Source organism: Triticum urartu, chromosome 2 (assembly GCF_003073215.2).
Source record: "Triticum urartu cultivar G1812 chromosome 2, Tu2.1, whole genome shotgun sequence".
Taxonomy (NCBI): Eukaryota; Viridiplantae; Streptophyta; class Magnoliopsida; order Poales; family Poaceae; genus Triticum; species Triticum urartu.
In genome coordinates, this window is record NC_053023.1 from 748784627 (window position 1) to 748812564 (window position 27938).

Below are 27938 nucleotides of genomic sequence, written 5' to 3' on the forward strand. Positions count from 1 at the left end.
CTCTGACAAACCCAAAATCTGTTTGTTCGGATATGTTTTACAAAAAAAAACATCAGTAGCTAAAATAAACACAAAAATGGAATAAAAATCGACAATCTTCAAATTCGGTTAAAAAATCACATCAGTCTATTGTCCGGAAAATTAAAATGTCCAATTCTAAACTTTGGCTCATCGATATGCACCTGGCAAAGAAAAAAATCTGACAAAACCCAAAAAATGTTTTTCTTTTCTCTTTTGGAAACAATATTGGCTAAAAATACATTTATGCTAGATTTGTCAGACATTGATATCTATCCTTGAAACCACATAATCACAGTGAAAAATCGAAATTGTTGGTGTGTAATTGAAACAAAAAATTATGTCACGGTCTGCCTATCCAAAAAATTCAGAAGGCCTACAGTATGTCTGTATGCACATCGTTTGCGACTAGATGACTGCTTCCACACAATTTGCCACTTGACTGCTAAACACACACACCATAAAACTTAATATACAGTTACAGTACATACGCCATTTACTACGAGCTGCATGATACTCCAGTTAACTGCTCACACCTAATCCAGCACGCGCATGCGCATCACAATCGCCGTGCTCCAGCCTGTCTTCGACCGCCTCCCACCGTTACGTTGCCGTTCGCTCCTACACTGCACATGTTGGTACAGTGTCGTCGTGTCTCCCATCGACCATATGCATTAAATAATCGGCGTACGCCCGGGAATACCGCATCCATCCCATATCCAGAACGAGTCGACGCCTCGTGATAAAGTGAGCAGGCGAGCTCGTCCACGCCGATGAATTTTCGCGATTGCAGATCTCTAATATTGACGAAATTAAACCCCCCTTCAGGAGGTCTTTACCACGGGCTAGGCCCAAGTTCTCTATCCCGTTTCTTATTGAAGACAAAAAGATGCCGAAGCACGATAAGACAAGACAAATGGGAAATATTCGTCCATTTATTTTTTTCACATACTAGTACTTCTCGAGATTATTCGTCCAGGGCTCACGCTCACGTTACGTAGACAAATGGGAAACCCCTTTCATTTCAAAAAATAAATAAAAGGACGTGAGACCTCTGTTCAAGGGCCTCCGGTGGAAGCAGTCAAGTTTAATCCCGTGGCTGACGCCGAGGACGCCGCTGCAGCTCTTGTAGGATCCGACTCGGTCGGCAACGCCTGCCCCACGACGTCGTCACGGCAGCCGCGGCACTGGCTCTGGCAGCTGCCTTCGCCGCAGTAGGCGTCGCCACTGCCGCAGAAGCCGTATTTACCGCAGCAGAGGCAGTTGGGGCACTTTGCGCCGCGGGCCTGGTCGCCGCACCTCTGGGCGCCGTTCACGGCCATGGCGAGCACCGCCGCCAGGACCACGGCCAGGAGGATGGCCGCCACCCTCGGGGCTCTCGGTACCGTGGCGGACATGTGTGGCTTCATGATCTTGTTGGTGCCTGGTAAAATACGGCGACGAGTGTTGCCATTTATAGATGGAACCCTCTGGGATGGTAGCTAGCAATGTCTGTCTGACTGGCCCATCGGCATGCATGGCCGTTTGTATGCGTCACACCTAACCTGGGCACACGAGATCGACACGTACGTACCTACTACGGTGGTTGGGTGGCACGTCGATGGACACGCGCGGTGTCTCTTTTGTCTCCTCGCTAGATCATCACGACCGCATAACTTTTTCTCTTCTTTCTTTCAACGGACTATCTAGAAACAGTACATATCGTTTCGTCTCTTTTCTTTTGCGGGAAGAAGAAGCATGTGTTTGTTTTCATCCTCGTCGTTCTAATCTCCAACATATATATGCTTGGCTACTACTACTACACAATGCAGGAATCTTTACACTAATACTCTGACTATTGTGCTCTTTTAAACTATACTACGTTGCACCCACAGCTCTTTCGCCAATCCCTACGCTATATCTCACATTCAGCATGTCATCTCTAATCTACATTAGTAATCTCACATCTGCATAAGTCGGTTTCAACTAGTCAAGCAGTTTAGTTGCGACAGCGGAGTAGTGCATTGCCTTCATTCCTTGGATAAAGCGCCCTGGGCGACCGGGAGAGAAACCGGCTGCAGGCGTGAAGCTGAGGCCTAATATACTATGTAAACTAGATGATTCCCCGCGCGTTGCTGCGGAAAGTATTGCCTAAAGTTGGTGTTTTACTCATACCGACTGTCTTAAAAGGATCAACAAAACGACTATAGATGATTCTGCTGACAACAATACTTTAGAATGATACATGACTATTGATACATATGTAAGTAAGGTCAATCATCCTACTTATATCATTCAAAATATGGACAACAGACAAAAATTTGGAACAGAGGATATTATGGTCAATTACCCATGAAACCAACTGGTTAAAGCTTTAATATATGCTACCATCTATGATTCTTGTGCGAATGGAAAAAACTACCAAGCTGCAACTCAAACATCACCACCTTGACCACAAGTCTTGATTGTGCCTAATCTGCATCAGAACTCCCATGTAAATTTACTTTAATCCATCCCACAACAGCACATAAATGAATGTCATACAAATGCCATTAGTGCTGAAAGAATATTAAGACTTTCACCTTCTAAAGACTCTGTAGTGTTTAGTTGTAGTTTCATCAGAAAGTTCCCTCTTATGAGTAATACTATGGATTGGGTAACATAACTCTGCAGAAAAACAACAAACAAAATGGATTCATTGAGGTGGTGCATAGATTGCAAAATAAAATAGCAGTCTAATTCTCATGTTTTCATCCATTCTCTAAAGGATAATTTGTAGTTGAGATGTGAGATACAGTGAGAAATAGAGAAGAACTGAAAGACTGCACTTTTCTGAATTTTGATATCTCATAGTATGTATAATCATTTCCATTTACATCATCATCCATGCTTGACTGGGCAATTATCAAGTTGAAGTTGTATGTTAGTCAAAACAACAGAGATCTATAAACATCGAGATACTCAAGTTAAATTTAATTTCCACTGCAATTAGTTAATATAAGAATGAAGATGCGATGGTCGACAAAGAAGATCATGGATGGCACATAAAAAGAACGTCTGACCTTTTACATAGCAGTTCGTCGAATATCTTCAACAATACACAACATTAAGATCTTGGCAAATATGATTCTCAAAAGGGAATGGAAGAATGGGAGTTGCATCGAGTGGATGATAGCATTGCTTTCCTCAATGGTTCATGAACATGGTTGATAAAATATAGGCTGCGCACAAACAGAATATCAGGGAAAATTAGATCAATCGATAGCATTTTTTGTATATCTTAATTGACCTTTTTTTTCCTGAATCTCGGTTGTACCTATGTATGTGAAATTTTGAGTAAGCACATGACACCGTGAAACTCTTCAGTGTGGCTGGGAAAATAAAATGAGCAAAAGTACCATGGAATATTCAATAAAGTTAAATCCTTATCTTGAGAAACCATAATGTTTATAATTTATGCCCCCATGAAAAGTTCATAATTTATGGAACACCATTCAGTTTCAGTGATCTCTCATTGACCATACGAAAGATGAAACTCTAGAATAATTTATAAATGCATCCATACAAATATGTCCTTTACCTAAAATCTATTATTCATTCTTTTGGATATAGCTGACCATTTATGCTGAATGGTCCTTTACCTAAAATCTATATGAAACACTTATACAGTGTTTAGTATAGATTAAATTATCGGAATTCAGGAAGAAAAAAAAGTGAGCTATCACGATCAGCACTAAAACATGTATATGACTTACCTGAGAAACATAAATATGCATATACCTTCAGATCGTTGCATGTGTGCGAAGTAATCTGCGGTAACAAATTGAAAATTAGGAAGAAAAAACGTTCAGAGTTAGACTACAGAAAGCAACACATCAATTCGAAATCCCTTGAGTTACTGCAAAAAGAAATTGTTTACCAGCTAGAACGCAATGTGTATAATCTGTCCACCAAAAGCATGAAAAAAGACAGCGATTTCAGTACCCCTTTCAGGAATGATGCAAGAGAATTTATTAGAGGTATAGAGAGAGAGAGACTTCGTAGAAGCTAAAAATCAATGGAATAACTTCCTTCTTGTTAATTTATATAAGACTTGGAACAATGAATATACTCGATTCAGTCAACTTTTAGTACCTACGTATAACATCATAGAACAACTAAAAGAGGATGAACGGTGTGCTGGCACCTATCCATCACTGGCCTCGCCTCGTACAGCCACTCGTGCGTCCACCGCTTCCTTCCGCGTCTTGCGTCGCTGCCGCCGGGGAGGGTTTCCTCTTGGATGCGGCAGTGGCTAGTTGAGGCATGGTGTCCATTTCTGTTGGATGATTGTCACCAAACAAATCAGTGTCACACCAATCACGGAATCACTGAATCCACGAACCATATGATGCATCTGCAAGGCTCATCAATTTACCTTCGAATCCATGAATCCACGAAAGGCAAAAAAAAGAATTTCAAATCTGGCTTCCCATGTTCAGATCGGGGCTCCTCTCACCTTTCACATGGGCGATGCGAGAAGTTGGTACCACCCACTACTAGGGAAAAGGCTAGCAGCAGCGCGGGTTTTAGGCCTATCAGCAGCGCGGGTGCCCGCACTACCAATAAGGCGCTACAGCTAACTCTTAGTAGTAGCGCTGCCTGTACCCGCGCTACCACTATTGACTATAGCAGCAGCGCTTTTCAGAAACGCGCTGCTATTATTTAGCTGTAGCGATTTCCCCGTCCAGCGCTACTGTTATATCTTTCACCATTTCCCCATTCCGACTTCGATAAACTGCAATTTCCAGATACTAGGTACTACTAGATATCAATTTCATAAAGCATTATAGGTACTAGGTAGTACTCCCTTGGTTCGAAATTACTCGTCGTGGTTTTAGTTCAAATTTTAACTCAAACCACGACGAGTAATTTGAAACCGAGGGAGTACTAGATAACAATTTCATATATACTCAACATGCATCCTCAAGCAGTACAAGGTGACATCGACGACAATCATCATATTTAGTTCTAGATGATATCGACGACGATCATCATATGTAGTTCTACATGATATCGACGACAATCATCATATGTAGTTCTAGATGATATAGCCACACACACATATATAGTTCTAGATGATATCGACGACGATCATCATCCTCAAGCCTGGGCGGTGGGTGTTCCTGATAGTAATTAGGATGGCCTGTCCAGCACGAAGATTCTTGCCAACGAGGAATCTCTTCCATCCAACCGAGTTCAACTGTGTGTGACCATCTGTGCCCATGCGGTAAGTACATGTGGTGACGGAGCCCCTTGCGGTAAGGCGTAGTCCAACTGAGCCTTCTTCATCAGGCTCGACACCACAACTCACAGATAGGTTCTTTGGCAATCTCTGAATAAGAAAAACATATCAGTTAATAAATAGCCTCACACATACTCTTGCAAATATATTTCTAGTAAGTCTAGATTTCTACACTATCAAAAGACACAGTACTACGAATTTGTACTAATTAATCATGAATTCTACTAATAAGTATATATATATATATATATGGATTATCTACACTATTAATAGTTCCTTGGATTCTACACTAATAAGCATGTGATCAGACTCTACACTAAAGTATATCATCAACTAGATTCCACAAAGCATATTATTGGACTCTACACTAAGCATATCATCGGATTCACTAAGCATATACGTATAACATACCATTTCATGCCGATCGACCATGGTACTTGTCAGGCGGGTCACGAATGGCACCCCGACAAAGTCATCATGTGGCGGAATTATGTCCCATAGGTTCCACACCTCCTCCTCGCTCAGCCTCATTCTTTAAGCTATGATGGCTTCATGAAGTGGGTTCTCATCATCTTCATTGAGTGGGTCCTCATTATCTTCATCATCTTCGTCATCTTCATCATCTTCGTCATCTTCATCATCTTCCACCAGGTTGATATAAATGACAACCAGCTTGGGTCTTTCTGCTCTGAAGGAGAATCTGATCAACTCACCACCAGTAAGACGCATGCGAGCGAGGAAACGGGTCCATCCATCTCCTCCAATCTGCGAAATATTGCGTCCTTTCTCGACCTCCATAGTGTACAGCCCCCCAGGAGCCTCAAATGTCACAGTGTCTCCAATCAGCTTGTTGAATTTCAACCTCACATTGCATGGAACGATCTGTGTAAGAAAAGCAAAATGACACAATGCAGTAATGCCAACACTAAAAAAAATAGTTGTTACATTTCATCTAATTTCTTACCGCCGCATGACGAAAACTCGGATGGAAGTAGATGCCGAACAGCTTGCCAGTTGCAAGGCTGCTGGCGCACCTTGACTTGCACAGTCGACATAGTGGTGCTGGTGGTGGCGCCATTTTCGTAAAGCAATATGAGCAAAGGATTAACGATTCACTTCACAGGAAACAAGTGGCAAATTTAACTACATTGGCACCTACATTTTGCCAAAAAATAACTTATTACAAAAGAACTAAATCGAGCATACTCAATCAACTAAATCAACTAGCATACTAAATCCACTAGCATACTAAATCAACTACATCAAAATGTTCTAAATCAACTAGCCTACTAAATCAACTAAATCAACTAGCCTACTAAATAAACTAAATCAAAATGTTCTAAATTAACTAAATCAACTAGCCTACTAAATCAACTGAATCATATCAACTAAATCAAAATGTTACATATGAAAGCCTACTAAATCAAAATGTATCAGGGAGGAGGGACAAGGAGGGGCGACTCGAGGAGGGAGAAGATAGTAGGACGGAGGAGGAAGGCGGAGCGAGGAGGGGCCGGCCGGCGGCGAGTGGAGGGAGGACGGATCGAGGAGGAAGGCGGACCGAGGAGGGGGCGGCCAGCGGCGAGTGGAGGGAGGACGGAGGAGGAGGCCGGTACCGAGTCCAGCCAGGAGGATGAGGCGACAGCGGCGCAGATCGGGGGAGGGGCGACGGGGGAGGACCGGCGGCGCGGGGGGTGAGGAGGAGACCGTGATCGAGTGTGTGTGAGTGTGATCTGTGGATGAGGCTAGCTAATGGGGGGAGATGCAACGGCATAGCGGTAGCGCGTATAGGTAAACGCGCTACTGCTAAGCAACCTATCAGTAGCGCCTTTCGCCTTGAACGCGCTACTGCTATGTGTCAGTATGTAAAAATAGACATAGACATAAAAAATACATTGATCATCAATGGTCTTTTTGTGTACAATCTGATTTGTCAATAGGAATCCTTGCCGGTTCGTTTAAGAACTGGCGAATACTCCTATTGCGGCCACAGATCCTACACATAGAGTTCAATGAAGACCAAGTGCTTGTCAAAGTTGTAGAAGAAACATATTTAAGGTGGGTAAAACTCTCTTCATGGAGCGAGGTGGGACTAAATTTTTGTAGTTAATTTAGCAGTAGCGATTATTGCCTGAATGCGCTGCTGCTACGTTACGTAGCAGTAGCGCTGTTTATTTTAAAGCGTTGCTGCTATAACTGGCCTCGCGGCGGCGGCGTGGGAATTTTAGCAGTAGCGCTTCTTGGGGTGCACGCGCTACTGATAAACTTGTTTCAGCAGCGAGTTTCTATGGCCCGCGCTGCTGCTAGTTAGCAGCAGCGCCTGATTTTAAAGCGCACTGTTGGTAAGATTCTGTGTATAGACTTTTCACTAGTAGTGACCCGCAACTTCTCCGGCACGGTGCAGCGCATCGGTAGATCAGCCGGCAGGGCGTACATGGACCGGCAGAAGGTGATTGAGAAGGCGGGTTGCGCTGCGAGGCAGAGAAGGGTGCGGAGAGATTAGCGGATCGAGATATAGGAGAGGATGCGGTAGTCCTTACTGCTGCTGGTGGTGGATTGTCTTGGTTCGGGAGTTTTTGGAGTAATAAAATCGCTTCGCTACACTAACTCATCGGTTCAGAAGGCAAAAGATCAAACGACTTGTCGCTTTGGTGACCAGGGAGATGGCTACACGATTTGTATTTGTTCATTATTATTTTTGGCTGATGTGGCACATTTGCTGAGTTGAACAGGCTGCATGTCAAAAGTAATAGCATAGTGGGGATGAACTATTTAGTGGGTTGCTCCTATTTAGTCGATGATGTGGCATGATGATGATGTGGATAGTGTGCATGTTGAGAGAATAGATAGAAGTGGGGAGCAACTTCTTAAGAATGTTAGATAAGTCATACAAGAATCCGTCGCTTCCTTCCGCGTCTTGCCGTCGCTGCCGCCGGGGAGGGTTTCCTCTTGGATGCGGCAGTGGCTATAGATTTGCTATAGATTTTATTTTGTTCCTACATTCTCAAACTTATTTCATATGAAATTATTATGAGTGGATCTGGGACCAATCACGTAGTTGCTAATTGGTAATAGTTACTAATATTTTGAAAGGAAACTTATTTTCTAACAGGCAGCTTGCAAAGAGGATTGGAATTGAAAATCGGGATGAAAAATAGGGCTTAGCTTGATGGTGGCACGACGTCGTAGCGATATATTCCAAGGACCAAAGAACAACCTGCGGTGGGAGTGGATCGACGGCGAGATTGCAGGAGGCGAGGGGACGAGGGCTCGTCACATGGTCACGGGTTCAGGGCGGTGGCGGCGGCTAACTTTCGCGTCTCCCCGACAAGGGTTGTTTGTGTCGCGTGCGCTTGCGTTCCGGACACACAGGTAGGCTCGCTCGCAATCTTTCTCTGGGCAAGATCAGTTACGTGCTAGGTGGGCTTACTGGCGGATGGGCTTTGATAATTTTACCAGAAAAACAAATGAGTGGGGGCAAATAAACCAGGCATTCTTTATTTGGCTCTGATGGCGCCGATGGCGTCCATTAATAGAGAGCAACTAGTTGACAAACGCTTCTTCGGGAGCCTCCCAACGATCACTTGGGGTGGGCTGAAAGCACGCCATTTGGGGCACTTGCAGGCGCCACCATGTTTCGTGCTCTGGGTGCTTTCTTCGGATTTTATTTTATTTTACCGCACGCGTTTTTGACTTTTTAGATGGTTATTTTCGGTTTTTTGGCCTTTTGGTTTTCTGCCGGTCTTCTTAAGCTTTTGAACAAAAAAATCAAAAAAATATTTTTTTTCTGTGGAAACATATTTTTTTTCTTCCGTGGGAGTCACGGTTTTGCTTCCACGTGAAGCACGGATTTGCTTTCGCGAGAGGCACGACCGTGCCTCTCAGAAATCGAAAAAACGTGTTTTTTTCTTTCATAATAGGCACGGTTTTGTTTCCGTGAAAAAAACATATTTTCTCTTTTCCTTTCCTTCCATGAGAGGCACGGTTTTGCTTCTGCGAGAGGCACAGCCGTGCCTCTCAGAAACAAAACAAAAAAACATGTCCTGGTTTAGTTTTTTCGTTCATTTTTTTATGAAAAAAACTTCATCAAAACTGTCAACATGGGGATCGAACCTGGAACCTCAAGCTTCACAGAGCACGCGCCAACCACTTTGAGATCTCACATCCTGTGGCTCTCACACCTTTGTTTTGCGCCAGTGTATAGGCCGGCCCATCGGCATTTTTTAAAAAACATTTAGCTTGTGGACCAGCGAATTGACAATTGACCAAGGACAGTTGATCGTTGACTTTATGACCATGTTAAAAAGTTCACCAATTTTAAAAATCTCACAAATTTGAAAAAACATTGATTTTGAAATTTTTCATTGAATTTCAAAACAGATTCATGAAACCGAAAAATGTTTATCCAAATTGAAGAAAATCATCGCATTGAAAAAAGTTCATCGGGTTTGACAAAATTTCATCAATTTTTCAAAAATATTCACCTAAAATAAAAAAGTTCATTGACTTTTAAGAAAAGTTCATCAAAATGGAAATGATTCATCAATTTTGAATTAAAACATTGATTTGAAAAAAGTTCACAAATTTAAGGAAAAGAAAAAATAAATAGGAAATAAAAAAGAAAACATAGAAGGGCATTTCCCGTATGTAGAAAGAAATAAAGAAGAAGCATGTATACATGTATACATAAGAGTGAAGATAGCGTAGTGGTTAGGGTAGTTGACTCGAAGCAAGGAGATTGCGGGTTCGAACCCTGTCACTCTCATTCCCTAACCATTTCGAGTTATTTCGAGTTTTAGAACAGAAAAAAAAACTAAAAAGCGGCCGGTTTGGTACGCCGACATGTTAGACAGTAAAAAATATGTTTTAGAACAGAAAAAAAAACTAAAAAGCAGCCCGTTTGGTATGCCGACATGTTAGACAGTAAAAAATATGTTTTTTTGTACCGAACTTTGACAAATGTTTTGTATGCTTGACAATTTTCGTTATGAAATGACATTCATGGAAGTCATGGCAAAAAAAAACCAAAAACAACACTCCAAAATGCTTTAAAAAATAGCTTTTTGCAGCATGGATTGTTTTTGCCAAAACTTCCATGGATGTCCTTTCGTGATAAATTTTTACAAGCACACAGAACATTTGCCAAAGTTTACAACAACAAAAAATCAGATTATTTTTATTTATTTTTACTATTTTCTAATTTTACTTATTATTAGCTAGGGACGGACAGCCCACGGGTTTGTGCGCATGGACAGCCCAGCCCACCAAAGAAGCTTAGGTTAGCAGCAAAGACGTGGTTTTAGAACAGAAAAAAAAACTAAAAAGCAGCCCGTTTGGTATGCCGACATGTTAGACAGTAAAAAATATGTTTTTTTTGTACCGAACTTTGACAAATGTTTTGTATGCTTGACAATTTTCATTATGAAATGACATTCATGGAAGTCATGGCAAAAAAAAACCAAAAACAACACTCCAAAATGCTTTAAAAAATAGCTTTTTGCAGCATGGATTGTTTTTGCCAAAACTTCCATGGATGTCCTTTCGTGATAAATTTTTACAAGCACACAGAACATTTGCCAAAGTTTACAACAACAAAAAATCAGATTATTTTTATTTATTTTTACTATTTTCTAATTTTACTTATTATTAGCTAGGGACGGACAGCCCACGGGTTTGTGCGCACGGACAGCCCAGCCCACCAAAGAAGCTTAGGTTAGCAGCAAAGACGTGGGAGTTTGTTACTACTAATAGCCTGTTAGTGGTTGGGCGTTTCGCCTTGTCGTTAGGTCCAGGGCGTCATGTGTGGCTTGGCCAACCACACGATCAAACTTGTATCCCACTCTATGTGGACTTTGAGTAATAAAAGGCTATTACCCCTCAAAAAAAAAACTTGACTCAAGAGTGAGCGTTGACCTGAGAGGAGACTCATCCCCTCTTCCATCCGAATCTCCATCGCCTTCACTCGATCGGCAGCAAGCAGCGAGGTCTGCGGAGACTCGTCCGTCCAGGTAAACTAGTAGTAAGTAGATCTTGTCTCGTCTGCTAATATGTAGGCTGATTTGTTATTTTCAAATGGGGATCCGACGTCTGCGGATTCAGAATTGGTCCCAGATCTATTTGCACTTATTTACCACCGATTTGCAGCTAGAGACTGTCAAGCCGCGGTCAACTAGGGCCTGCTCCTTGCTATTGCTAAAAACTACTGCCTTTATTTTGGGTCACCGTTCTGGTTGTGGAGTTGGTCAACGCTGTGGCTCCCGTTTTGATGTGTTTTGTCTGTACCGTATGGTAACGCTGGTCTTCCAAGTGAAACTAAATCTTAAAAAAAAAAAAAGAGGCTGTTGAACGCATATATCTTGTGGGTGCTCAAATCTTGGGGCAACACAACAAGTTCGTGCTGCTAGTTTTGCTTGGTATGGTGGTTAGTTTGCTGCTGATGCTTGTGGGTGTCTATATTGGTTGTAAAAGGATAATCTTGTTGTTTGTTAAGTTACTTACTCCATCCCTCAGAAAATAAGTGTTGTTGATTTAGTACAAATTTGTACTAAGTCTACGACACTTGTTTTGGGACGGAGGGAGTACCTTCTAGTCGATCTGCCGGCAAAGCTTAGTGTGACCTGAACTTCTTGCCCAGCTACGACTTCTATTTTTGTTGCATCGGGATGCTTCAACCGTGTTTCGATTCGTTATTGTCATCATTGTCGAATCCGACCATGGGGTCATTCTAAACATAGTGTTTTTCCACAAAACAAAAAATTAATGAAGTAATATCATATAAACCGGAGAAACAAAATATTTCCTAGCAGCTTCGTATATACTACTTACCTAATTAAGGTCACTGTGCCAATACATTGATATACTACATTAATTGCCTACATTTTTTTCGCTGTCAATATTAATTGGCTACCTGAGTTGGCGATTTGGGTCTAGCTAGTAGCTAAGTGCCTATGCTCATTCATTCATAATGAATTTTCTCTCGTTTTTAGGTTAATTACACAGTGACAATAAATGGAATGCAAAGCTTGTACTACACAAAGTGGCCTAAAGCAGATGTTAGCTGTTGAAACAGCGGAGCCCAAGGCCCTACCATTATCACTCTTGGAGGACATCACAGATAATTTCTCTGCTGATCGACAGATTGGAAGAGGTGGGTTTGCAGTGGTTTATAAGGTATACATTCATTCCAATCTTAATCAATCCTGATTTAAAACCTCAAGCCGGCGACGTTATGCTAACGCTCGTTCCGGAAGCAGGGAGTCATTGGTGGAAGGGCGGTCGCCGTGAAGAGGTTGTCCAACGCTCTTATGGATGATAAGGAATTTCACCGAGAGGTTGAATGCCTGTTGCGAGTAAAACACAAAAATGTAGTTAGATTTCTGGGATATTGTGCGAACCGACAAGGAAATATGGCAACATACAATGGTAAACTTGTCATGGCAGATATCCACCAGAGATTGCTTTGCTTCGAGTATGTACCAAAAGGGAGTCTTGATAAGTATATCATTGGTACGATTATGCGTCCTCTAACTTTACGGTCTATTTTCTGCATATACTAGAAATTGTCTAGTGTGTCATATAACATCGGGACATCAAGCATGTCAATAACCTGTTTTCTCCTATCCCCTTAATAGATGCATACCGTGAGTGGAGAACGTGCTATAAAATAATTAAAGGGATTTGTGAGGGCTTGCAGTTCCTTCATGACAATCATATCATTCACTTGGATTTGAAACCTGCCAATATACTGCTCGACGATAGCATGGTACCGAAAATTACTGATTTTGGCCTTTCCAGATGCTTTGATGAAAATCAAAGTCGGGATATTACCAAAACTATATTAGGAACAATGTAAGCTAGCAAACTCTTCTTGTAAGTTGCTCTGTGCTTTGAATCCCATTCAACTTAACCACAAATTAGTTACATCTTTTCTATGTTTGTACAGGGGATATTTGGCGCCCGAATTTCGTGAAGGGGGTGTAATTGCACCAAGTGCTGACTTGTATAGTCTTGGTGTTATTATCATAGAAATACTGACCGGGCAGAAGGGGTATCAAGCGACTGGGAATGTAAGAACATATATGCCACTTTAGCTCAACTTACTTTTTGCCTAAGAAGGACCGACTTTAAAATAATGGCCACCATTTTACTTCACATATTGTCACAATATTTTAGTTTGGGATGTATAATCATATTATTTCTGGAAGCACAGCAAGTAGTGGGAAGCATAGTTTTGGCTGCAAAATAATTAATACAATAAATTTTTTGCTAAAGAAGTTTTCTTCTCAATTAGATGCATCATTTCTGAAAGTGCAATTTATGTTGTGATAGACATGACTTGAATCTATTGGGACATGGTACTTTTTAGAGATTTTTTGTTCTTAGTTTGATGCTTGAATGTATGTGGTTGGTATGTACTATACTAATATGACTTTCCTACAGAAAAATTGGTTGTCGGTCCATTTCATAGACCATAACCCACCATTGAAATTTTTTAGGTGCTTGAAAGTTGGAGTGATAGATTGGAGAGATCACAACGAGACACACTATCTGACCAAATACGAGTATGCTACGAGATAGCTTTAGAGTGCAGAGACTTCAATCCAAAGAAGAGACCAGCTAGCGCAAAAGATATAATTGACAGGTTAAACGGGAAGGAAAGTATCCAGGTATATTAAAAAATTTGAGAGTTTGTAAATTTCATCCTTTAATTCTGAGTTGCTACAGATACCACTCGGATCTTTGCAATAGAACCATTTTAGCTGATAGAGTTTGAACTTTGGTGCTCGAAGAACAAGGCTAGGAATCCCATGACGCTGGTTGCTTTAGTTGCACATCCTTGCTTGGAAACTACTCCCTCCGTCCCAAAATATAAGAACGTTTTTAATACTAGCATAGTGTCAAAAACGTTCTTATATTCTGGGACAGAGGGAGTAGAACCTTACTAACCTCTGGTTCATAGTACTAGTAGTTTTGCACTGTTGTCAATCAAACAACTTTAAAGTTTTACCATCAATACATAAGTAATTAGCAACAAAAACACCAAACTAAATTACTAGATCTGTTATGAGATATATTTTCATAATATTGAATTAATTTGGCATGAACCAATATGCCCTCTTCATTCAGGAAAAAAAAACTATCTGGGCATCTTCAACCCAACAATCAACAAAAAAATTATAAAAATTTTACATGTAAGAATTATATACTGAGCATGTATGTATTATACCACCTATTAAAATTTTAAGGTTTTTTCTTTCTTTCTTGTCGTCCTCTCCACTATTCATTTATTCTATATTTATTACTCCCTCTGTTCCAGAATATAAGAACGTTTTTGACATTATGCTAGTGTTAAAAACGTTCTTATATTTTAGGACGGAGAGAGTATATTATATAATAAGAAGACTAATGCATGCATGCGGCCAGACAGCGGAGCCAAAGGAATCCAAGGGGAAGAACAAAGGCGTGCCGCCGGGGCAGACGGTGGTCATGCCGCGGCCCGTTGTCCGGGGACCAGCGTACGGTCTCGGCGAGACGAAGCATCCCCTGCCGGCGAGGCTCGGCCCGAGTGGTGCGGCAAGGGCGACTAGGGTGTCGTCGATGTACGACATGGTGGAGCTGATGCACTACCTGTACGTGAGCGTCGTTAAGGCGCGCGATCTCCCAACCATGGACATCACCGGCCCGTACGTGGAGGTGATAGTGGGAGACTTGAGGGGCGTCACGTGCCACCTGGAGAAGACCCACAACCCTTTGTGGCGGCAGACGTTCGCCTTCTCCCGCGCTCACGTGCAGGCCAGCGTGCTCGAGGTCAACGTCATGGACAAGAGCACGCTCCAGGACAAATTCGTCGGTCGCGTACTCTTCGACTTGTCCGCCATCCCCATCTGCCTCCCGCCCGACAGCCCGCTGGCACCGCAGTTGTACGGCCTCTCAGACGCCCATGGCAAGAGTGTCGGCGAGATCATGCTCGCCGTCTGGGTCGGCAGCCAGGCTGACGAGGCCTTCCCGGACGCGTGGCACTCGGAAGCGCACATGCTGTCGCTTGAGATGCTCGCCAACAGGCGCTCCCAGGTGTACTACTCCCCGAAGCTCATCTGTCTCAATGTCACCGTCATCGCAGCGCAGGACCTGATCGGTACCGAGATAGCCCGGCCGCTCGCGCCTACCATCGTCAAGATCCAGATGGGCAGCCAAATCCGCCGCACGCGGCCGGGGCAGCCGCAGGGGTCGGCGAACCAGGCGTGGAACGAGGACCTATTGTTCGTGGCCAGCGAGTCGTCCAAGGACCCGCTGGTGGTGACAGTGGAGGAGAAGGTCGCCGCCGGCAGGGACGAGCCCATCGGCCGCATCATCTGCCCCGTGGCGTCGCCGTACGTGACCCGCAGCAAAGGGGCCAAGTTGGTGCCGTCCAAATGGTTCAGACTGTCCCGCAGCCGCAGGACGATGTCCATGCCGTTCGCCAGCAAGATCCATCTGAGGATGAGCCTGGAGACGGCGTACCACGTGCCGGAGGAATCGAAGCACTACAGCAGCGACCTGCAGCCAGCGGCGGAGAAGCTCCGAAGGAGCGCCATAGGCGTGCTGGAGGTGGGCATCCTCGGCGCACATGCCCTGGGCGACAACAAGCACCCGTACTGTGTGGCCAAGTACGGAGACAAGTGGATGCGCACGCGCACGTTGCTCGGCACGGTGGCGCAGCAGTGGAACGAGCCGTACACCTGGGATGTGTTCGACCCCAACACTGTCGTCACCATCGCGGTCTTGAACAACAACCACCTGTTCGGCCATGGCGACGGATCAGCCATGGACCAGCGGATCGGCAAGGTGCGCATCTGGCTCGCGACCTTACAGAGCGACCGCGTGTACACGCACTACTACCCGCTCATGGCGCTGAGCCCGAGGGGACTAAAGAAGACGGGGGAGCTCCACCTCGCCACCCGGTTCACGTGCACGGCATGGGCCAACATGCTGGCGCAGTACTGGGGGCCGCCGCTGCCCACGATGCACTACACGAACCCCATCTCCGAGTTGCAGCTGGACTACCTCCGGGTCCAGGCGATGGTGATCGTGGCGACGCGGCTGGGCAGGGCGGATCCGCCGCTGCCTAGGGAGGCGGTGGAGTACGTGCTCGACGTAGACTCCAACACGTTCAGCCTGCGGCGGAGCAAGGCCAACATCTGCCGGATCACCACGCTCTTGTCTGGAATTGTTGCCGTCGGCGAGTGGTTCGACGGCAACTCCAAGTGGAAGAATCCGTTGACGCCTATTTTGGTGCACGTGGGCTTCGTGAAGCTGGTGTGCTGCCCGGAGCTGATCCTGCCCACCATCTTCGTGTGCTTGATCGTGATCATGGCGTGGAACTACTGCTGGCGGCCACGGGGGCCTCCACACATAGACACGATGCTGTCACGCGCGGACCCGGCCGAGATGGACGACCCCGCACGTAGATGCGATGCTGTGGTGGTACAGTGATGTGGCGTACCCCGACGAGCTGGACGAGGAATTCGACACGTCCCCGACATCCAAGCCGGATGACATCGTGAGCCTGAGATACGATCGGCTGCGGAGCCTGGCTACGATGGTGCAGACGGTGGCCGGCGACCTGGCTACTCAGGGGGAGCGCGCACAGTCGCTGCTCCGCTGGGGCGACCACAGGGTGACTCCCGTCTTCATTGCCCTCTCGCTGGCGATGGCCGTCGTACTTTACCTGACGCCGTTCCGGGTGTTGACCATGGCGATGGGGCTCTACTTCCTCCGGCCCCCGTGGTTGAGGGGCAGGACCAACCTGCTCGTCAACTTGTATAGTCGTCTGCCCTCCGATGAAGACGTGATGCTATGAACGTTTTTTTTTCCTGCGATGAATGACGCTAGGGGGGCCGACTCAAGCCAGTACATGTTTCAGCCATTTTTTGTGCGTGGACGTTGCCACCGGCAAACATGGCTCAAGACCATGACACGATGCGCACATGCGTCTGCACCAGTAATTCTTACATCTACAAAAAGTTGCGTAAAGTTTTTACAAGCAAGTTAAGGCGAGGAACTATGATTGGTAATAAAGGGATGTCCCTGTTTTTTCTTTTTTAGATGGAACACCCGATTCCATTGACCCACTGCACTGGCACAACTGAAACGCTTGCCCTCCTGACGTTTACATATCATCCAGCAACTCCTCAGACCAAAGCTGTTTTGGAGATTGCCTCCGAGAACGGCAAATTTTATAATTTTAACCTATGGAATAAAACATTTCACAAAATGAACTCATTTGAAGAAAAAAATCACTCAGTTGACCGTTTTGAGTGACGCCCGACATGAAGGCGCCACACCCTACTGTGCAGTGCCTAGCACGCAGGCGTTGCATGTCCCACAGTGCAGCGTCTGAGAGCTAGGCGCCACACATGTAAGGTGTAGTGCCTAGCCCGTAGGCGCTGCACTGTGACTTATATGCAGCCGCCGCGCACTAGCCCTCCCCCACCCACACCATTCTTCCAGCAGTTGCAGAAGCATCCCGGCGACGGCTGGCTCCTCTCCCCCTCTCCATCCCATCTCCCAAAATCTTCGGATCTGACGATTTGGTCCGTGGAATTCTTCACCATTCCATCCTACAAGGTACTCTCCTCCGATCTCCTTCTTTTTGTCCATATAATCTATCTTATTCTGAAGATTTGTGGAACCCTTGTTTGATTAGATTAGAATGTTGCATATATGTATATAGATTTGTGGGACTTTAAGATTTGTAGATGATATGTAATTATTTTGTAACCCTAGTTTTGTTTATTTGTATTGAGAAGACATGCTTTGGATACATATGTTGAGATGTTATTTGTATTGAAAAGATATTCGTATTGAATCTTTCATGAAGTAGGCCTAGTTTAGTTTATTTCTATTGAAAGATATTCGTATTGACAAGAATGCTTTGTATACATATGTTGAGATGTTATTTACATGATGCCATTATAGAACATTATATTGTTTTGGATACATATAGCCACAGGTTCACGGTCACATGGGCTCCCGTCGTTATGCAGCGAGTACGAATGCATATGCAATGTATTTTTAGATGAGAAAAAAACCCAACTCATGATAGCCCACCGGCACAGGATACGTCTACAACAATAGCCCGCCCCCCACCCTCTTCCTCAGACGCACCCATTCCCAGGTAGATCCCTTTCGTTGACATGACAGGACATGGATCAAGATCGATTTGGGCGTCGCCTCCGCCGATGTGAGGGTGCGATGGATGCGCGGTTCCCGCACTCTTGGGCTAAGGTGACCAAGGTGCAGCTCATGTAGTTCGGCATCGCCAGCCCCGATGAGATCGTAATCCCCTACACCCCACACCCACCCACAACCGCTACCGATTCACAGAAAATTAGGAAAACGGAGAAACCCAAAAAATGAATAAAAAATGAAAACTGAAAAAATTGGCAATAAAAAAAGGACGAAATAAACAAAGTCTGTGATTCTTATGGAAGCATTTTTTTCGAGAAGCACGGTTGTGCTTATGTGGAAGAACATGTTTTTTTCCTGTTCAAAAAGCACAGTTGTGCTTCTTGCGGAAGCAAATATGTGCTTCCATAAGCAACTAATATGTGCTTGTCATACAAGCACAAATTTTCTTTTCTCAAGAAGCACATTTTGCAGAAGCAAATCTGTGCTTCCGTTGAAAAAAAATGAAAAAAGTCCATTTTACTCCCCTCAACAAAGTGGCCGGTTCACATAACACCTTGAGCATTTTTTCTGTTCCCTTAACCCCTCATCTATCCTATACCGTTCACAAAACATCTTTGCTGGGTTTGCTCATTTTGTTTTGCTGACGTGGAGGTAGTCAAAGCGGTAGTTGACCACTGGGGCGCCCTTGTCAGGTTGGGGCTCCTTGACCCCGCCGTTAGCCGACGACTCCTCGGTGCTCCGCCACCTGACCGCATCTCCTTCCCCACGCGCAGCGTGCCGGTCTCTTTCTTCCCTCTCGCCTAGCCGCCCATCCAATCTCCACAAGGCCACGCTATGGCGCGCGTCTCGTCGTCTAGCTCGGGATGGAGGACAACATCATCGGACGAAATCACTATTCTGACCTTTTCAACAATCTTTGCCACAAAATGAACTCGACATGAAAGCATTTCACAATCTGACCCTTTTAGCAACACCACATCCCGTGGCGTTTCTTCTCCATATAAAAACGCCGGAGTAGCTCACGTTTCAGATCCACATTCAAACGCCGAGCTAGCTAGCGTTTTTGACCCACATGGAAACGCCAACATGCTTGGCGTTTCCATGTGGGTCGGAAGCACTAGCTAGCTTGGCGTTCGAATGTGGATCTGAAACGCGAGCTACTTCGGTGTTTTTATATGGAGAAGAAACGACACAGGCTTTGGCGTTGCTAAAAGGGTCAGATCGTGAAATACTTCCACGTCAAGTTCATTTTATGGCAAAGATTGCTGAAAAGGTCAGAATAGTGATTTCGGCCAACATCATCTCCTCTGCCATGCAAAAAATGGGCATCGCCCTGGGTCAGAAGACCATGCGCCGGCCATAGGACAAGCAGTGGGCGAGGAGCTGACCAACGACACCAACCTGACGCGACCGAGCACACGGTCCATCTCCTGCCGCCGCACCAAGCGCTCGCACTAACGCCATGCCTCGGAGGAGCACCCCCGCGGCGTACGGAGAATCCACTGCCTCGATCTCTTCCTCTGGCGACCCCTGCTTCTTCTCCTCTGTTTCCCGAGCAACGTGGTGCTCCCCTGAAGCTGAAGAACCCTTCCATTTTGAGCTGCGCATCTCCGAGGACCTCTACCATCTTGGCCAAGCTCTGCTGCCCGCTGCAGTTCATTTTACTGCTCTGTAGAAGATGTAGGGGAGGTCGGTGAGCGCAGCGCGGACGACCGATGCGATGGCCGGAGTGTCTTCACTGCTCCCTAGAAGAGGCATGGGAGGTAGGTGAGCGCGGCCGTGGTCGACCAAGGCGCTGGCCGGAGCACGACGACGTGTAGCAGGCACAGGAAGTAGGGGCGCTCGCCGTGGTGATGTCTAGGATCCTGGCTAGTGTGCCGCCGACTGGAAGCGTTGAGCAGAGAATCCTCGGGCGTCTCGCTGACGCCCAATTTAGTGCAGAAAACAGTGGTCGGGTGCGAGGGAGGGCGCTCTAGGGGGCGACGCTCGCGGGACTTAGGGACAAGCTAGATGGACGGGGCTTGCCTGCTCCGCAGCGGTGCTCCCATCCGTGCTCTGCACTGATCCTACGGCCCTCAGCGCTACCCACGTCTTGCTAATTAGGAGAGAAAAAACCAACAAATAAACCAGCCGCTCCATCTTATCCCCTTTCCCTTAAGCAAGCTCTTGGCCCTTGCATGCAGAAGAAAGGAGACGACGGAGCCGGCCGGCCGTTGTCCAATCGATACGGTGCCGTACAGGAAGGGGACTGCATGCTCGCCGTTGCCATGCTGCAGCTCTCGGTGTCTGCGGCTGTCATGGCCTCGTTCGCCCTTAATCCCATCCTAGCACATGACGCTTTTTCTCGTCCGGCGCGAGCTGCCCGACCAGCATAGAGATACAGCAGCGCTAGTGGTAGGAACGCACGCACGCTAACCTTCATGTGCTTCAGCTGATACCTTCGAAACTGATGTCATCGTTCTCAGAGATTTGTCGTTCTGATCCAACACCCAGCCGATTGTTATTGCAGCTCGCACAACCAAGAACCAAATCACCAGCAGCTACCATGCTTACTTGGGCAGTGCTTGATTTATTAGTACAACGTCAGTGCTCAGTCAGTTAGTCAATATCATGACGAACAACTCATGGCAACGACAAACTAATTGTGTTTTTATGCCACATATCTCATAGGCATCTCATCCCATCTCATCAGTCAATGTTGTACAATTTATAAATATATGTGTTTGAATCTGAATCGCTCGTTCCTCTGCCTCCTATGTATGCAGGAATGCAGTCATGTCTAATGGCATTCATGTCGTATAACCAGAATGTCCACCGATTCATGACGCATGCCTACGCGGAGCACTAGTCTCACTAGTGCTCGAGCCGGCAACGAGGACGTCGCGCCGCCACCGGACAAGCTGCAGTGCGCAAGGCAGCAGGCCGGCTGGGGAAGATGGCGGCCTCGGCTGGTGGCCGAAGGCCGTTTCTTTTCTCCATGGAAGAGCAGGCTTGCGGAAAGGGGATAAGACGGTTCGGCTGGTTTATTTGCTGCGTATTTATTACTGATTTGGGGGAGACGTGGGTAGCGCTGAGGGCCATAGGATTATCGTGGAGCACGGATGGGAGCACAGCCGCGGAGCAGGCAAGCCCCGCCTTGGCGTATTTTCCAGCCACGAGGAGACAAGCGGTGGCCGTGGAAGAAAAACAAGGCTCAAAATTGTGACGTGGTTTTCAGGGACCCACTAGCTGGTCAAATACCGCTTTGACCACGTCCATGTCAGCAAACAATCTGAGCAAAACCATCAGAGAAGAATTTTGAACGGTATTGAATAGATTAAGGGGTTAAGGAAACCGAAAAAATAATCAGGGGTTATGTGAACCAGCCATTTTCTTCAGGGTAGTAAAATGGATTTTTTTCAAAAAAAAAGTATGATGCATTTAGAAAAATGTTCACACATTTCTAAAATAATTTGAGGCATTTTTGAAAATTCTTTATACAATGTACAAAAAATTCCGTGCAGTTTCGAAAATGTTTATATCATTCAAAAAGATGTTTGCATGTGTATTTGAAAAATATCTAACATGTATTCGAAAATGTTATATAATATGTACTCTCTTTGTTAATCATGATACTTATCTTGGAATGGAGGGAGTATTTGAAGAATGTTAATCATGTGTTTGAAAAATGTTAAACATTTACAAAAAGAATGTTTCATATGTATACAAAATGTATAATGTTTATAATTTATGTTACATCAAGACACACATATAAAAATATAATATTTTTATTTGAAAAATGTTAAACATTTATTACAAAAATTGTATACGGAACATGTAAATTGTGTAGAAAAAGTAGACAACAAAATATATAGAAAAATGTTAATAATATATTTGGCATATCTTAAATGTATACAATTTTTTTATGTATACAAAAAATGTACCTTATATATATATAATGAATACATGTTGGGGAAAAGTTCTAAGAAAAAATGAAGAAAGAAACAAAGAAAACAAAATAAAAAAATGAAAAAGGAAAAAAGAAAAAAAAACTAGTAAAAAAACAAAGAGTACTGATGCAAACGGTCAAGAAAGATTATTTCTTTGAAGGAAGCAAAATTACACATGTGTCTCGGATGAAGTCTACCGTGCAATTAGGAAAAAATAACAATAACTAAATGATAGTGCGCAATATCAAAAAAAACACAGAGAAAACATAATCGCGCACCGACAACTTCAGTACTAGGCCAGCCCACTAGCCTCGTGCCTGAGGCGAGCTGGAGCTACGCGTCTTGTAGTACACAAGACATAACTCCCACGTAGAACGGAATTCTTTTCGATATCGGTTGTGCTTGTGGTGGTGATGGTGTAATGATTATGTGGGATTCTATGATAGAAGCCCATTTTCAAATACTATGGATGCTTTGTAGTTTGTCCTAAAATAATATTTGCTTTATTTAAAAAAACGACTACCTGCACAAGAAGCAACATGTTTTCAAATATAAATAAACCAGCTCAAAAAATATAAATAAAGAAAAATAAATACTCGTTCATCAATACCATATGGACAAACATGCTGAAATTTTGAAGTGGTTTGTGGAAAGTTAGTTTCAAAAATATTGTAAACGTTTTTTGGATCAAAATATTGTACACTTGGCATGAAGAACCGTTCACGAGAGTCAAAAAGATGCTCCTTTGTTGGTCAAAGCATGCACACATATATTTTATTTTCTCACTAAAGGTATAGCTTATTTTCTTAAAAAAATGCATATCAAACTATTTGTCTACTCACATGAATTGTGTGCAAATGAACTTTTTATAGTGATGGTGGACTATATGATTCAACCAACCTATCATAGCACTAGTTGCTTAAATAAATTTTATGCATATGAACAATATCCATTTTGAGTCGGACCTATGGCAGTGTCAATGGAAGAATTTCTTGCGAGGGTGGCACCGGAGTTTTTGCCACCAACTGACAAACGATAACCGAGTGTTGAAATTAATTGCGGAGGAACAGACTTATTCAGCACCCCATAATGAAGGGATGCTCCTGATGCGATCTGAAATAGCAAACCACAAGTTCACGACAACACGGGCACTCCATCATTATGAGATGAGTACGTACGCACATCGGTGTTTGATTGCATTCCACTCGGATAAAAACTTGTTTCTTTTTCAATAAATAGGGGCTCATCCCTGGTTTCATTTCATTCAAAATGAAACTGCGAACATCATCCGGTATCCCAAACTCAACATCTCTAGGTTCGCCAAAAAGAAAAAATATCCCATCGGAGAAAAAATATTCCCACAAAAAAACTCATTTCCTCCGGCCCACCGTATCCCCCCCTGCCGCATGATACATCTATAAATAAAGCCCATCCCCCACCCTCTTCCTCAGACGCACCGTGTCCCGGGCCGATCCCCTTTTGCCGACTCGAGCATAGGCGGTGGCACCGCCACCAACGTGGGGGCGTGATAGACACATGGCTCCATGAATTGTGTCTTTTTGTGTGTAAATGGATATTTTTACAGTGATGGTGGACTATGTTATTCAACCAGCCTATCTATACTAAACCTTTTTTTCGTTACCTATCATAGCGCTAGTTGCTTAAATGATCTTTTACGCAGATGAACATTACCCATATTTCGCCGGACCTATGGCGGCGACCTGTGATATAGTATTCAATCATTTTTTTGATATGCCACCAAAAAGTTACGGAGAAACAACAACGCTGAGGAGGCAGGGGGTGTAAGCTGGAGTCGATGCCACATGAGCAGGGTAAAAGGAGAAGAATGCAGGCTAGGGGCTAGGTTAATGCAAGAATTTACTGCAAAGGGGACACCAACCGAGGCGGTGTGAGATCGATCTTGGCGGCGGCGATACCGCCGACGTGGGGGTGCGGTGGACGCGGTTCCATGAATTGTGTTTTTGTGTGTGTACATGATCATTCTTACAGTGATGGTGGACTGTACTATTAAACCAATCTATCGATATGAAACCTTTTTTCTTCTTACCTATCATAACACTTGTTGCTTAAATGTATTTTTATCCAGATGAACATTATCCATTTTGCCGGACCTATGGCGGCAACCTGTGATGTGATATAGTATTTGATCATTTTTTTGATATGCCACCCAAAACTTGTGTAGAAATGACAACATTGAGGAGGCAGGGGGTCATAAGCTGGAGCCGACGCCACATGGCAGGGTAAAAGGAGATGAACGGCGAGGGTGGTGTGACGCCCGGTTAATCAAGCTAAAGTAACCCTCTGGTAATGATGCCATGTCACCACGATTACTGTTGCTAATCCCGCGTTAGTTCGAAACCGATTCAAATTCAAAGTCAAAATCAAGCAAACAATAAAAGTTTTTAAATATCAAAACTAAAATGTTCATCATGTGGCAAATAATCCCTAACTAGTTTTGATGGTGGAACCAACCTTTTACAAAGTGTTTAAATGCCCTAAACTATTTAAAAACAGTGGCTAAAATAATAATTTAATTGCTTTTGAAAAATAAAAAAATATATTAAACTAATTTATTTTGGGTCCAACTAGGTTTGGCAGTGGCCTATTTTGATGACACTAATTTAGGTGCTAACTTGGTATTTTAAAAAAACTAAAATAGTTAGGAGCTAAAAGAAAACAGAAAAGAAAAATAAGAAACAGAAAAAGAAAACAAAACAAAAAAACAAAAAAAGGGCCTCGTGGCCAACTGGACCTCGGCCCAGCCGGTGACCCAGCTGGTCCCAGCCGCCCGAATGGGCCGGCCCACCCCGCGCCCTAGCCTACTAATCCCCCCCCCCACCCAAACCCTAACCTACCCCCACCCCCGCTCTCCCCACGACGCCCCCCTCCTCTCTCCCGATCTGGATCGGGATCCAGAGGAGGCCGACGCCGCTCGGCGCAGCCCCGCGCCCGGAGCTCGCCGCCCCCCACGCCAGGACGCCGCCACCTCGCCGTCCTCCTCCTCACCGTCGCCTCCCCGTCTCCTCCCCACGCCGAGCCTCCTCGTCCTCCTCCCCGCGTCGCTCCCCGCGCCCCATTGCCCGGTCCCTACTCCCCCGCTGTGAGCGCACGCCCTTCCTCCTCCTCCTCTCTCTCGCGACCTCACTCGCTCACCGTGTCGCTCCGGCGTCGCCGCGCGCGCACGTGCTCGCCGCGCGCCTCGGCCCTGCTGCTCGCCTCTGCCCGCCGCTGCACTGCTGCCTGCCGCCGTCCGCAAGCACGCCGCACCCGCCGGCGGCAGTTCATCCCCACACGCCTCCTTCCCCCTCGTCCTCCGCGCGCGCCCGCCCTTGCCGTTTTCGCCATCGCCGCATCGGCCAAGGCCTCGGCCGCAGGCCCCGCACGCGCTCGTCGCCGTGCGCAGCCACCGCGCCCGCCCGTGCCTACTCCCGCCGCTACTCCCGCTGCTGCATGGCTCCGCTGCCCTACGCCACTCCGGCCGGCCGTGCCTCGCCGGCGCCAAACGCCGAGCCCCACCCCGCGGCTGGCCTTGCCCAGTGCCCAGTTGGGCTCACGCTCGCACAGGCGCCCGCTAACCCGCAACGGCCCCCTGGCCCTATGACGAACGGGGCCCCCGCCCAGAAAAAAAGAGGATTTAAAAATAATAATTAAAAATAAATAAACTTAATTAATTAATTAATTAATCCTAGTTAATTAATCTAATTAATCTGTTAGTTTAATTAAACAGTAGTTTGATTAGCCTAATCCCTAATTAACTAAAACAGTCAATGACACGGGGGTCCCAGCCCTGTTGACCAGTCAAACGTTGACTGGTCAACTGGGTCCCTCTGGCCCACCTGTCAGTCACTGGGTACACTTTTGTGTACACTGTGCTGGGTGCGCCTAGCAATTTAGCAATTATTTTCGAATTAAAAATAATTTCAGAAATTAGTAAAATCCATAGAAAATCATATCTTTTAATCCGTAACTCGGATGAAAATACTTTGTACATGAAAGTTGCTCAGAACGATGAGACGAATTCGAATACGCAGCCCGTTCATCCGCCACGCATCCCTAGCATAGCAAACACGCAACTTTCCCCCTCCGGTTCGTCTGTCCGAAAACGCGAAACACCGGGGATAATTTCCCGGATGTTTCCCCCCCTTCGCCGGTACCACCTTGTACCGCGTTAGGGCACACCTAGCATCATGCTTTGTCATGTCATGCATCGTCATGCATTTGTTTGCATTATATTTATTGTTTCTTCCCCCTCTTCTCTTGCTAGACACCGAGACCGACGCCGTTGCTACCCAGTACGACTACGGTGTTGACGACCACTCTCTCTTGCCAGAGCAACCAGGCAAGCCCCCTCTTTGATCACCAGATATCGCCTACTCTTTTCTATACTGCTTGCATTAGAGTAGTGTAGCATGTTACTGCTTTCCGTTATTCCTATCCTAATGCATAGCCTGTCCTTGCTACTACTGTTGTTACCATTACCTGCTATCCTACTGCTTAGTATAGGATGCTAGTGTTCCATCAGTGGCCCTACACTCTTGTCCGTCTGCCATGCTATTCTACTGCGCTGTGATCACTTCGGGAGGTGATCACGGGCATATACGATATACTTTACACAGTTACATTACCTGTGATACTGTTCGGAGATGGGGGCTGAAGGGGCAGGTGGCTCCATCCCGGTAGAGGTGGGCCTGGGTTCCCGACGGCCCCCGACTGTTACTTGAGGCGGAGCGACAGGGCAAGTTGAGACCACCTAGGAGAGAGGTGGGCCTGGCCCTAGTCGGCGTTCGCGGATACTTAACACGTTTAACGAGATCTTGGTATTTGATCTGAGTCTGGCCACTGGCTTATACGCACTAACCATCTACACGGGGACAGTTATGGGCACTCGACGTCGTGGTATCAGCCGAAGCACTTCGTGACGCCAGCGACTAAGCGGCGCGCGCCGGGTTGGACCGCGTAACGTGACTTCCTTTGTAATGGAGGTTGCTAGGTCTGCTCTCCGGCCGCGTACGCAACGTGCAGGTGTGCTATGGGCGATGGGCCCAGACCCCTGTGAGCTTAGGTTTAGACCGGCGTGCTGGCCTCTCTGTTGTGTCTAGGTGGGGCTGCGACGTGTTGATCTACCGAGGCCGGGCATGACCCAGGAAAGTGTGTCCGGCCAAATGGGATCGAGCGTGTTGGGTTATGTGGTGCACCCCTGCAGGGAAGTTAATCTATTCGAATAGCCGTGATCTTCGGTAACGGGACGACTTGGAGTTGTACCTTGACCTTATGACAACTAGAACCGGATACTAAATAAAACACACCCTTCCAAGTGCCAGATACAACCGGTGATCGCTCTCTCACAGGGCGACGAGGGGAGGATCATCGGTTAGGGTTATGCTATGCGATGCTACTTGGAGGACTTCAGTCTACTCTCTTCTACATGTTGCAAGACGGAGGCTGCCAGAAGCGTAGTCTTCGAAAGGATTAGTTATCCCCCTCTTATTCTGGCATTCTGCAGTTCAGTCCACATATGGTACCCTTATTCCATTTGA

At 45.5% G+C, this 27938-nt stretch overlaps 1 protein-coding gene, 1 long non-coding RNA gene and 1 pseudogene across 2 annotated transcripts; 1 reads left to right on the top strand and 2 right to left on the bottom strand.

The window, feature by feature from the left end:
• Nucleotides 1–863: 863 nt before the first annotated feature.
• LOC125534630 (antimicrobial peptide 1b) lies at nt 864–1445 on the bottom strand. Its single transcript, XM_048697803.1, has one exon. The coding sequence runs from the start codon at nt 1425–1427 to the stop codon at nt 1077–1079; it is 351 nt and encodes a 116-aa protein (XP_048553760.1). The 5' UTR covers nt 1428–1445; the 3' UTR covers nt 864–1076.
• A 722-nt stretch (nt 1446–2167) lies between these two features.
• Nucleotides 2168–4509, bottom strand: LOC125534631. Its single transcript, XR_007294528.1, has 5 exons — nt 4132–4509; nt 3917–3940; nt 3753–3807; nt 2580–2664; nt 2168–2473 (listed from the first exon to the last, which is right to left on the bottom strand). It is a non-coding gene; the product is annotated as an uncharacterized LOC125534631 (long non-coding RNA).
• Nucleotides 4510–12283: 7774 nt separating this feature from the next.
• LOC125538544 lies at nt 12284–17248 on the top strand (annotated as a pseudogene).
• The last annotated feature ends 10690 nt before the right edge of the window (nt 17249–27938 follow it).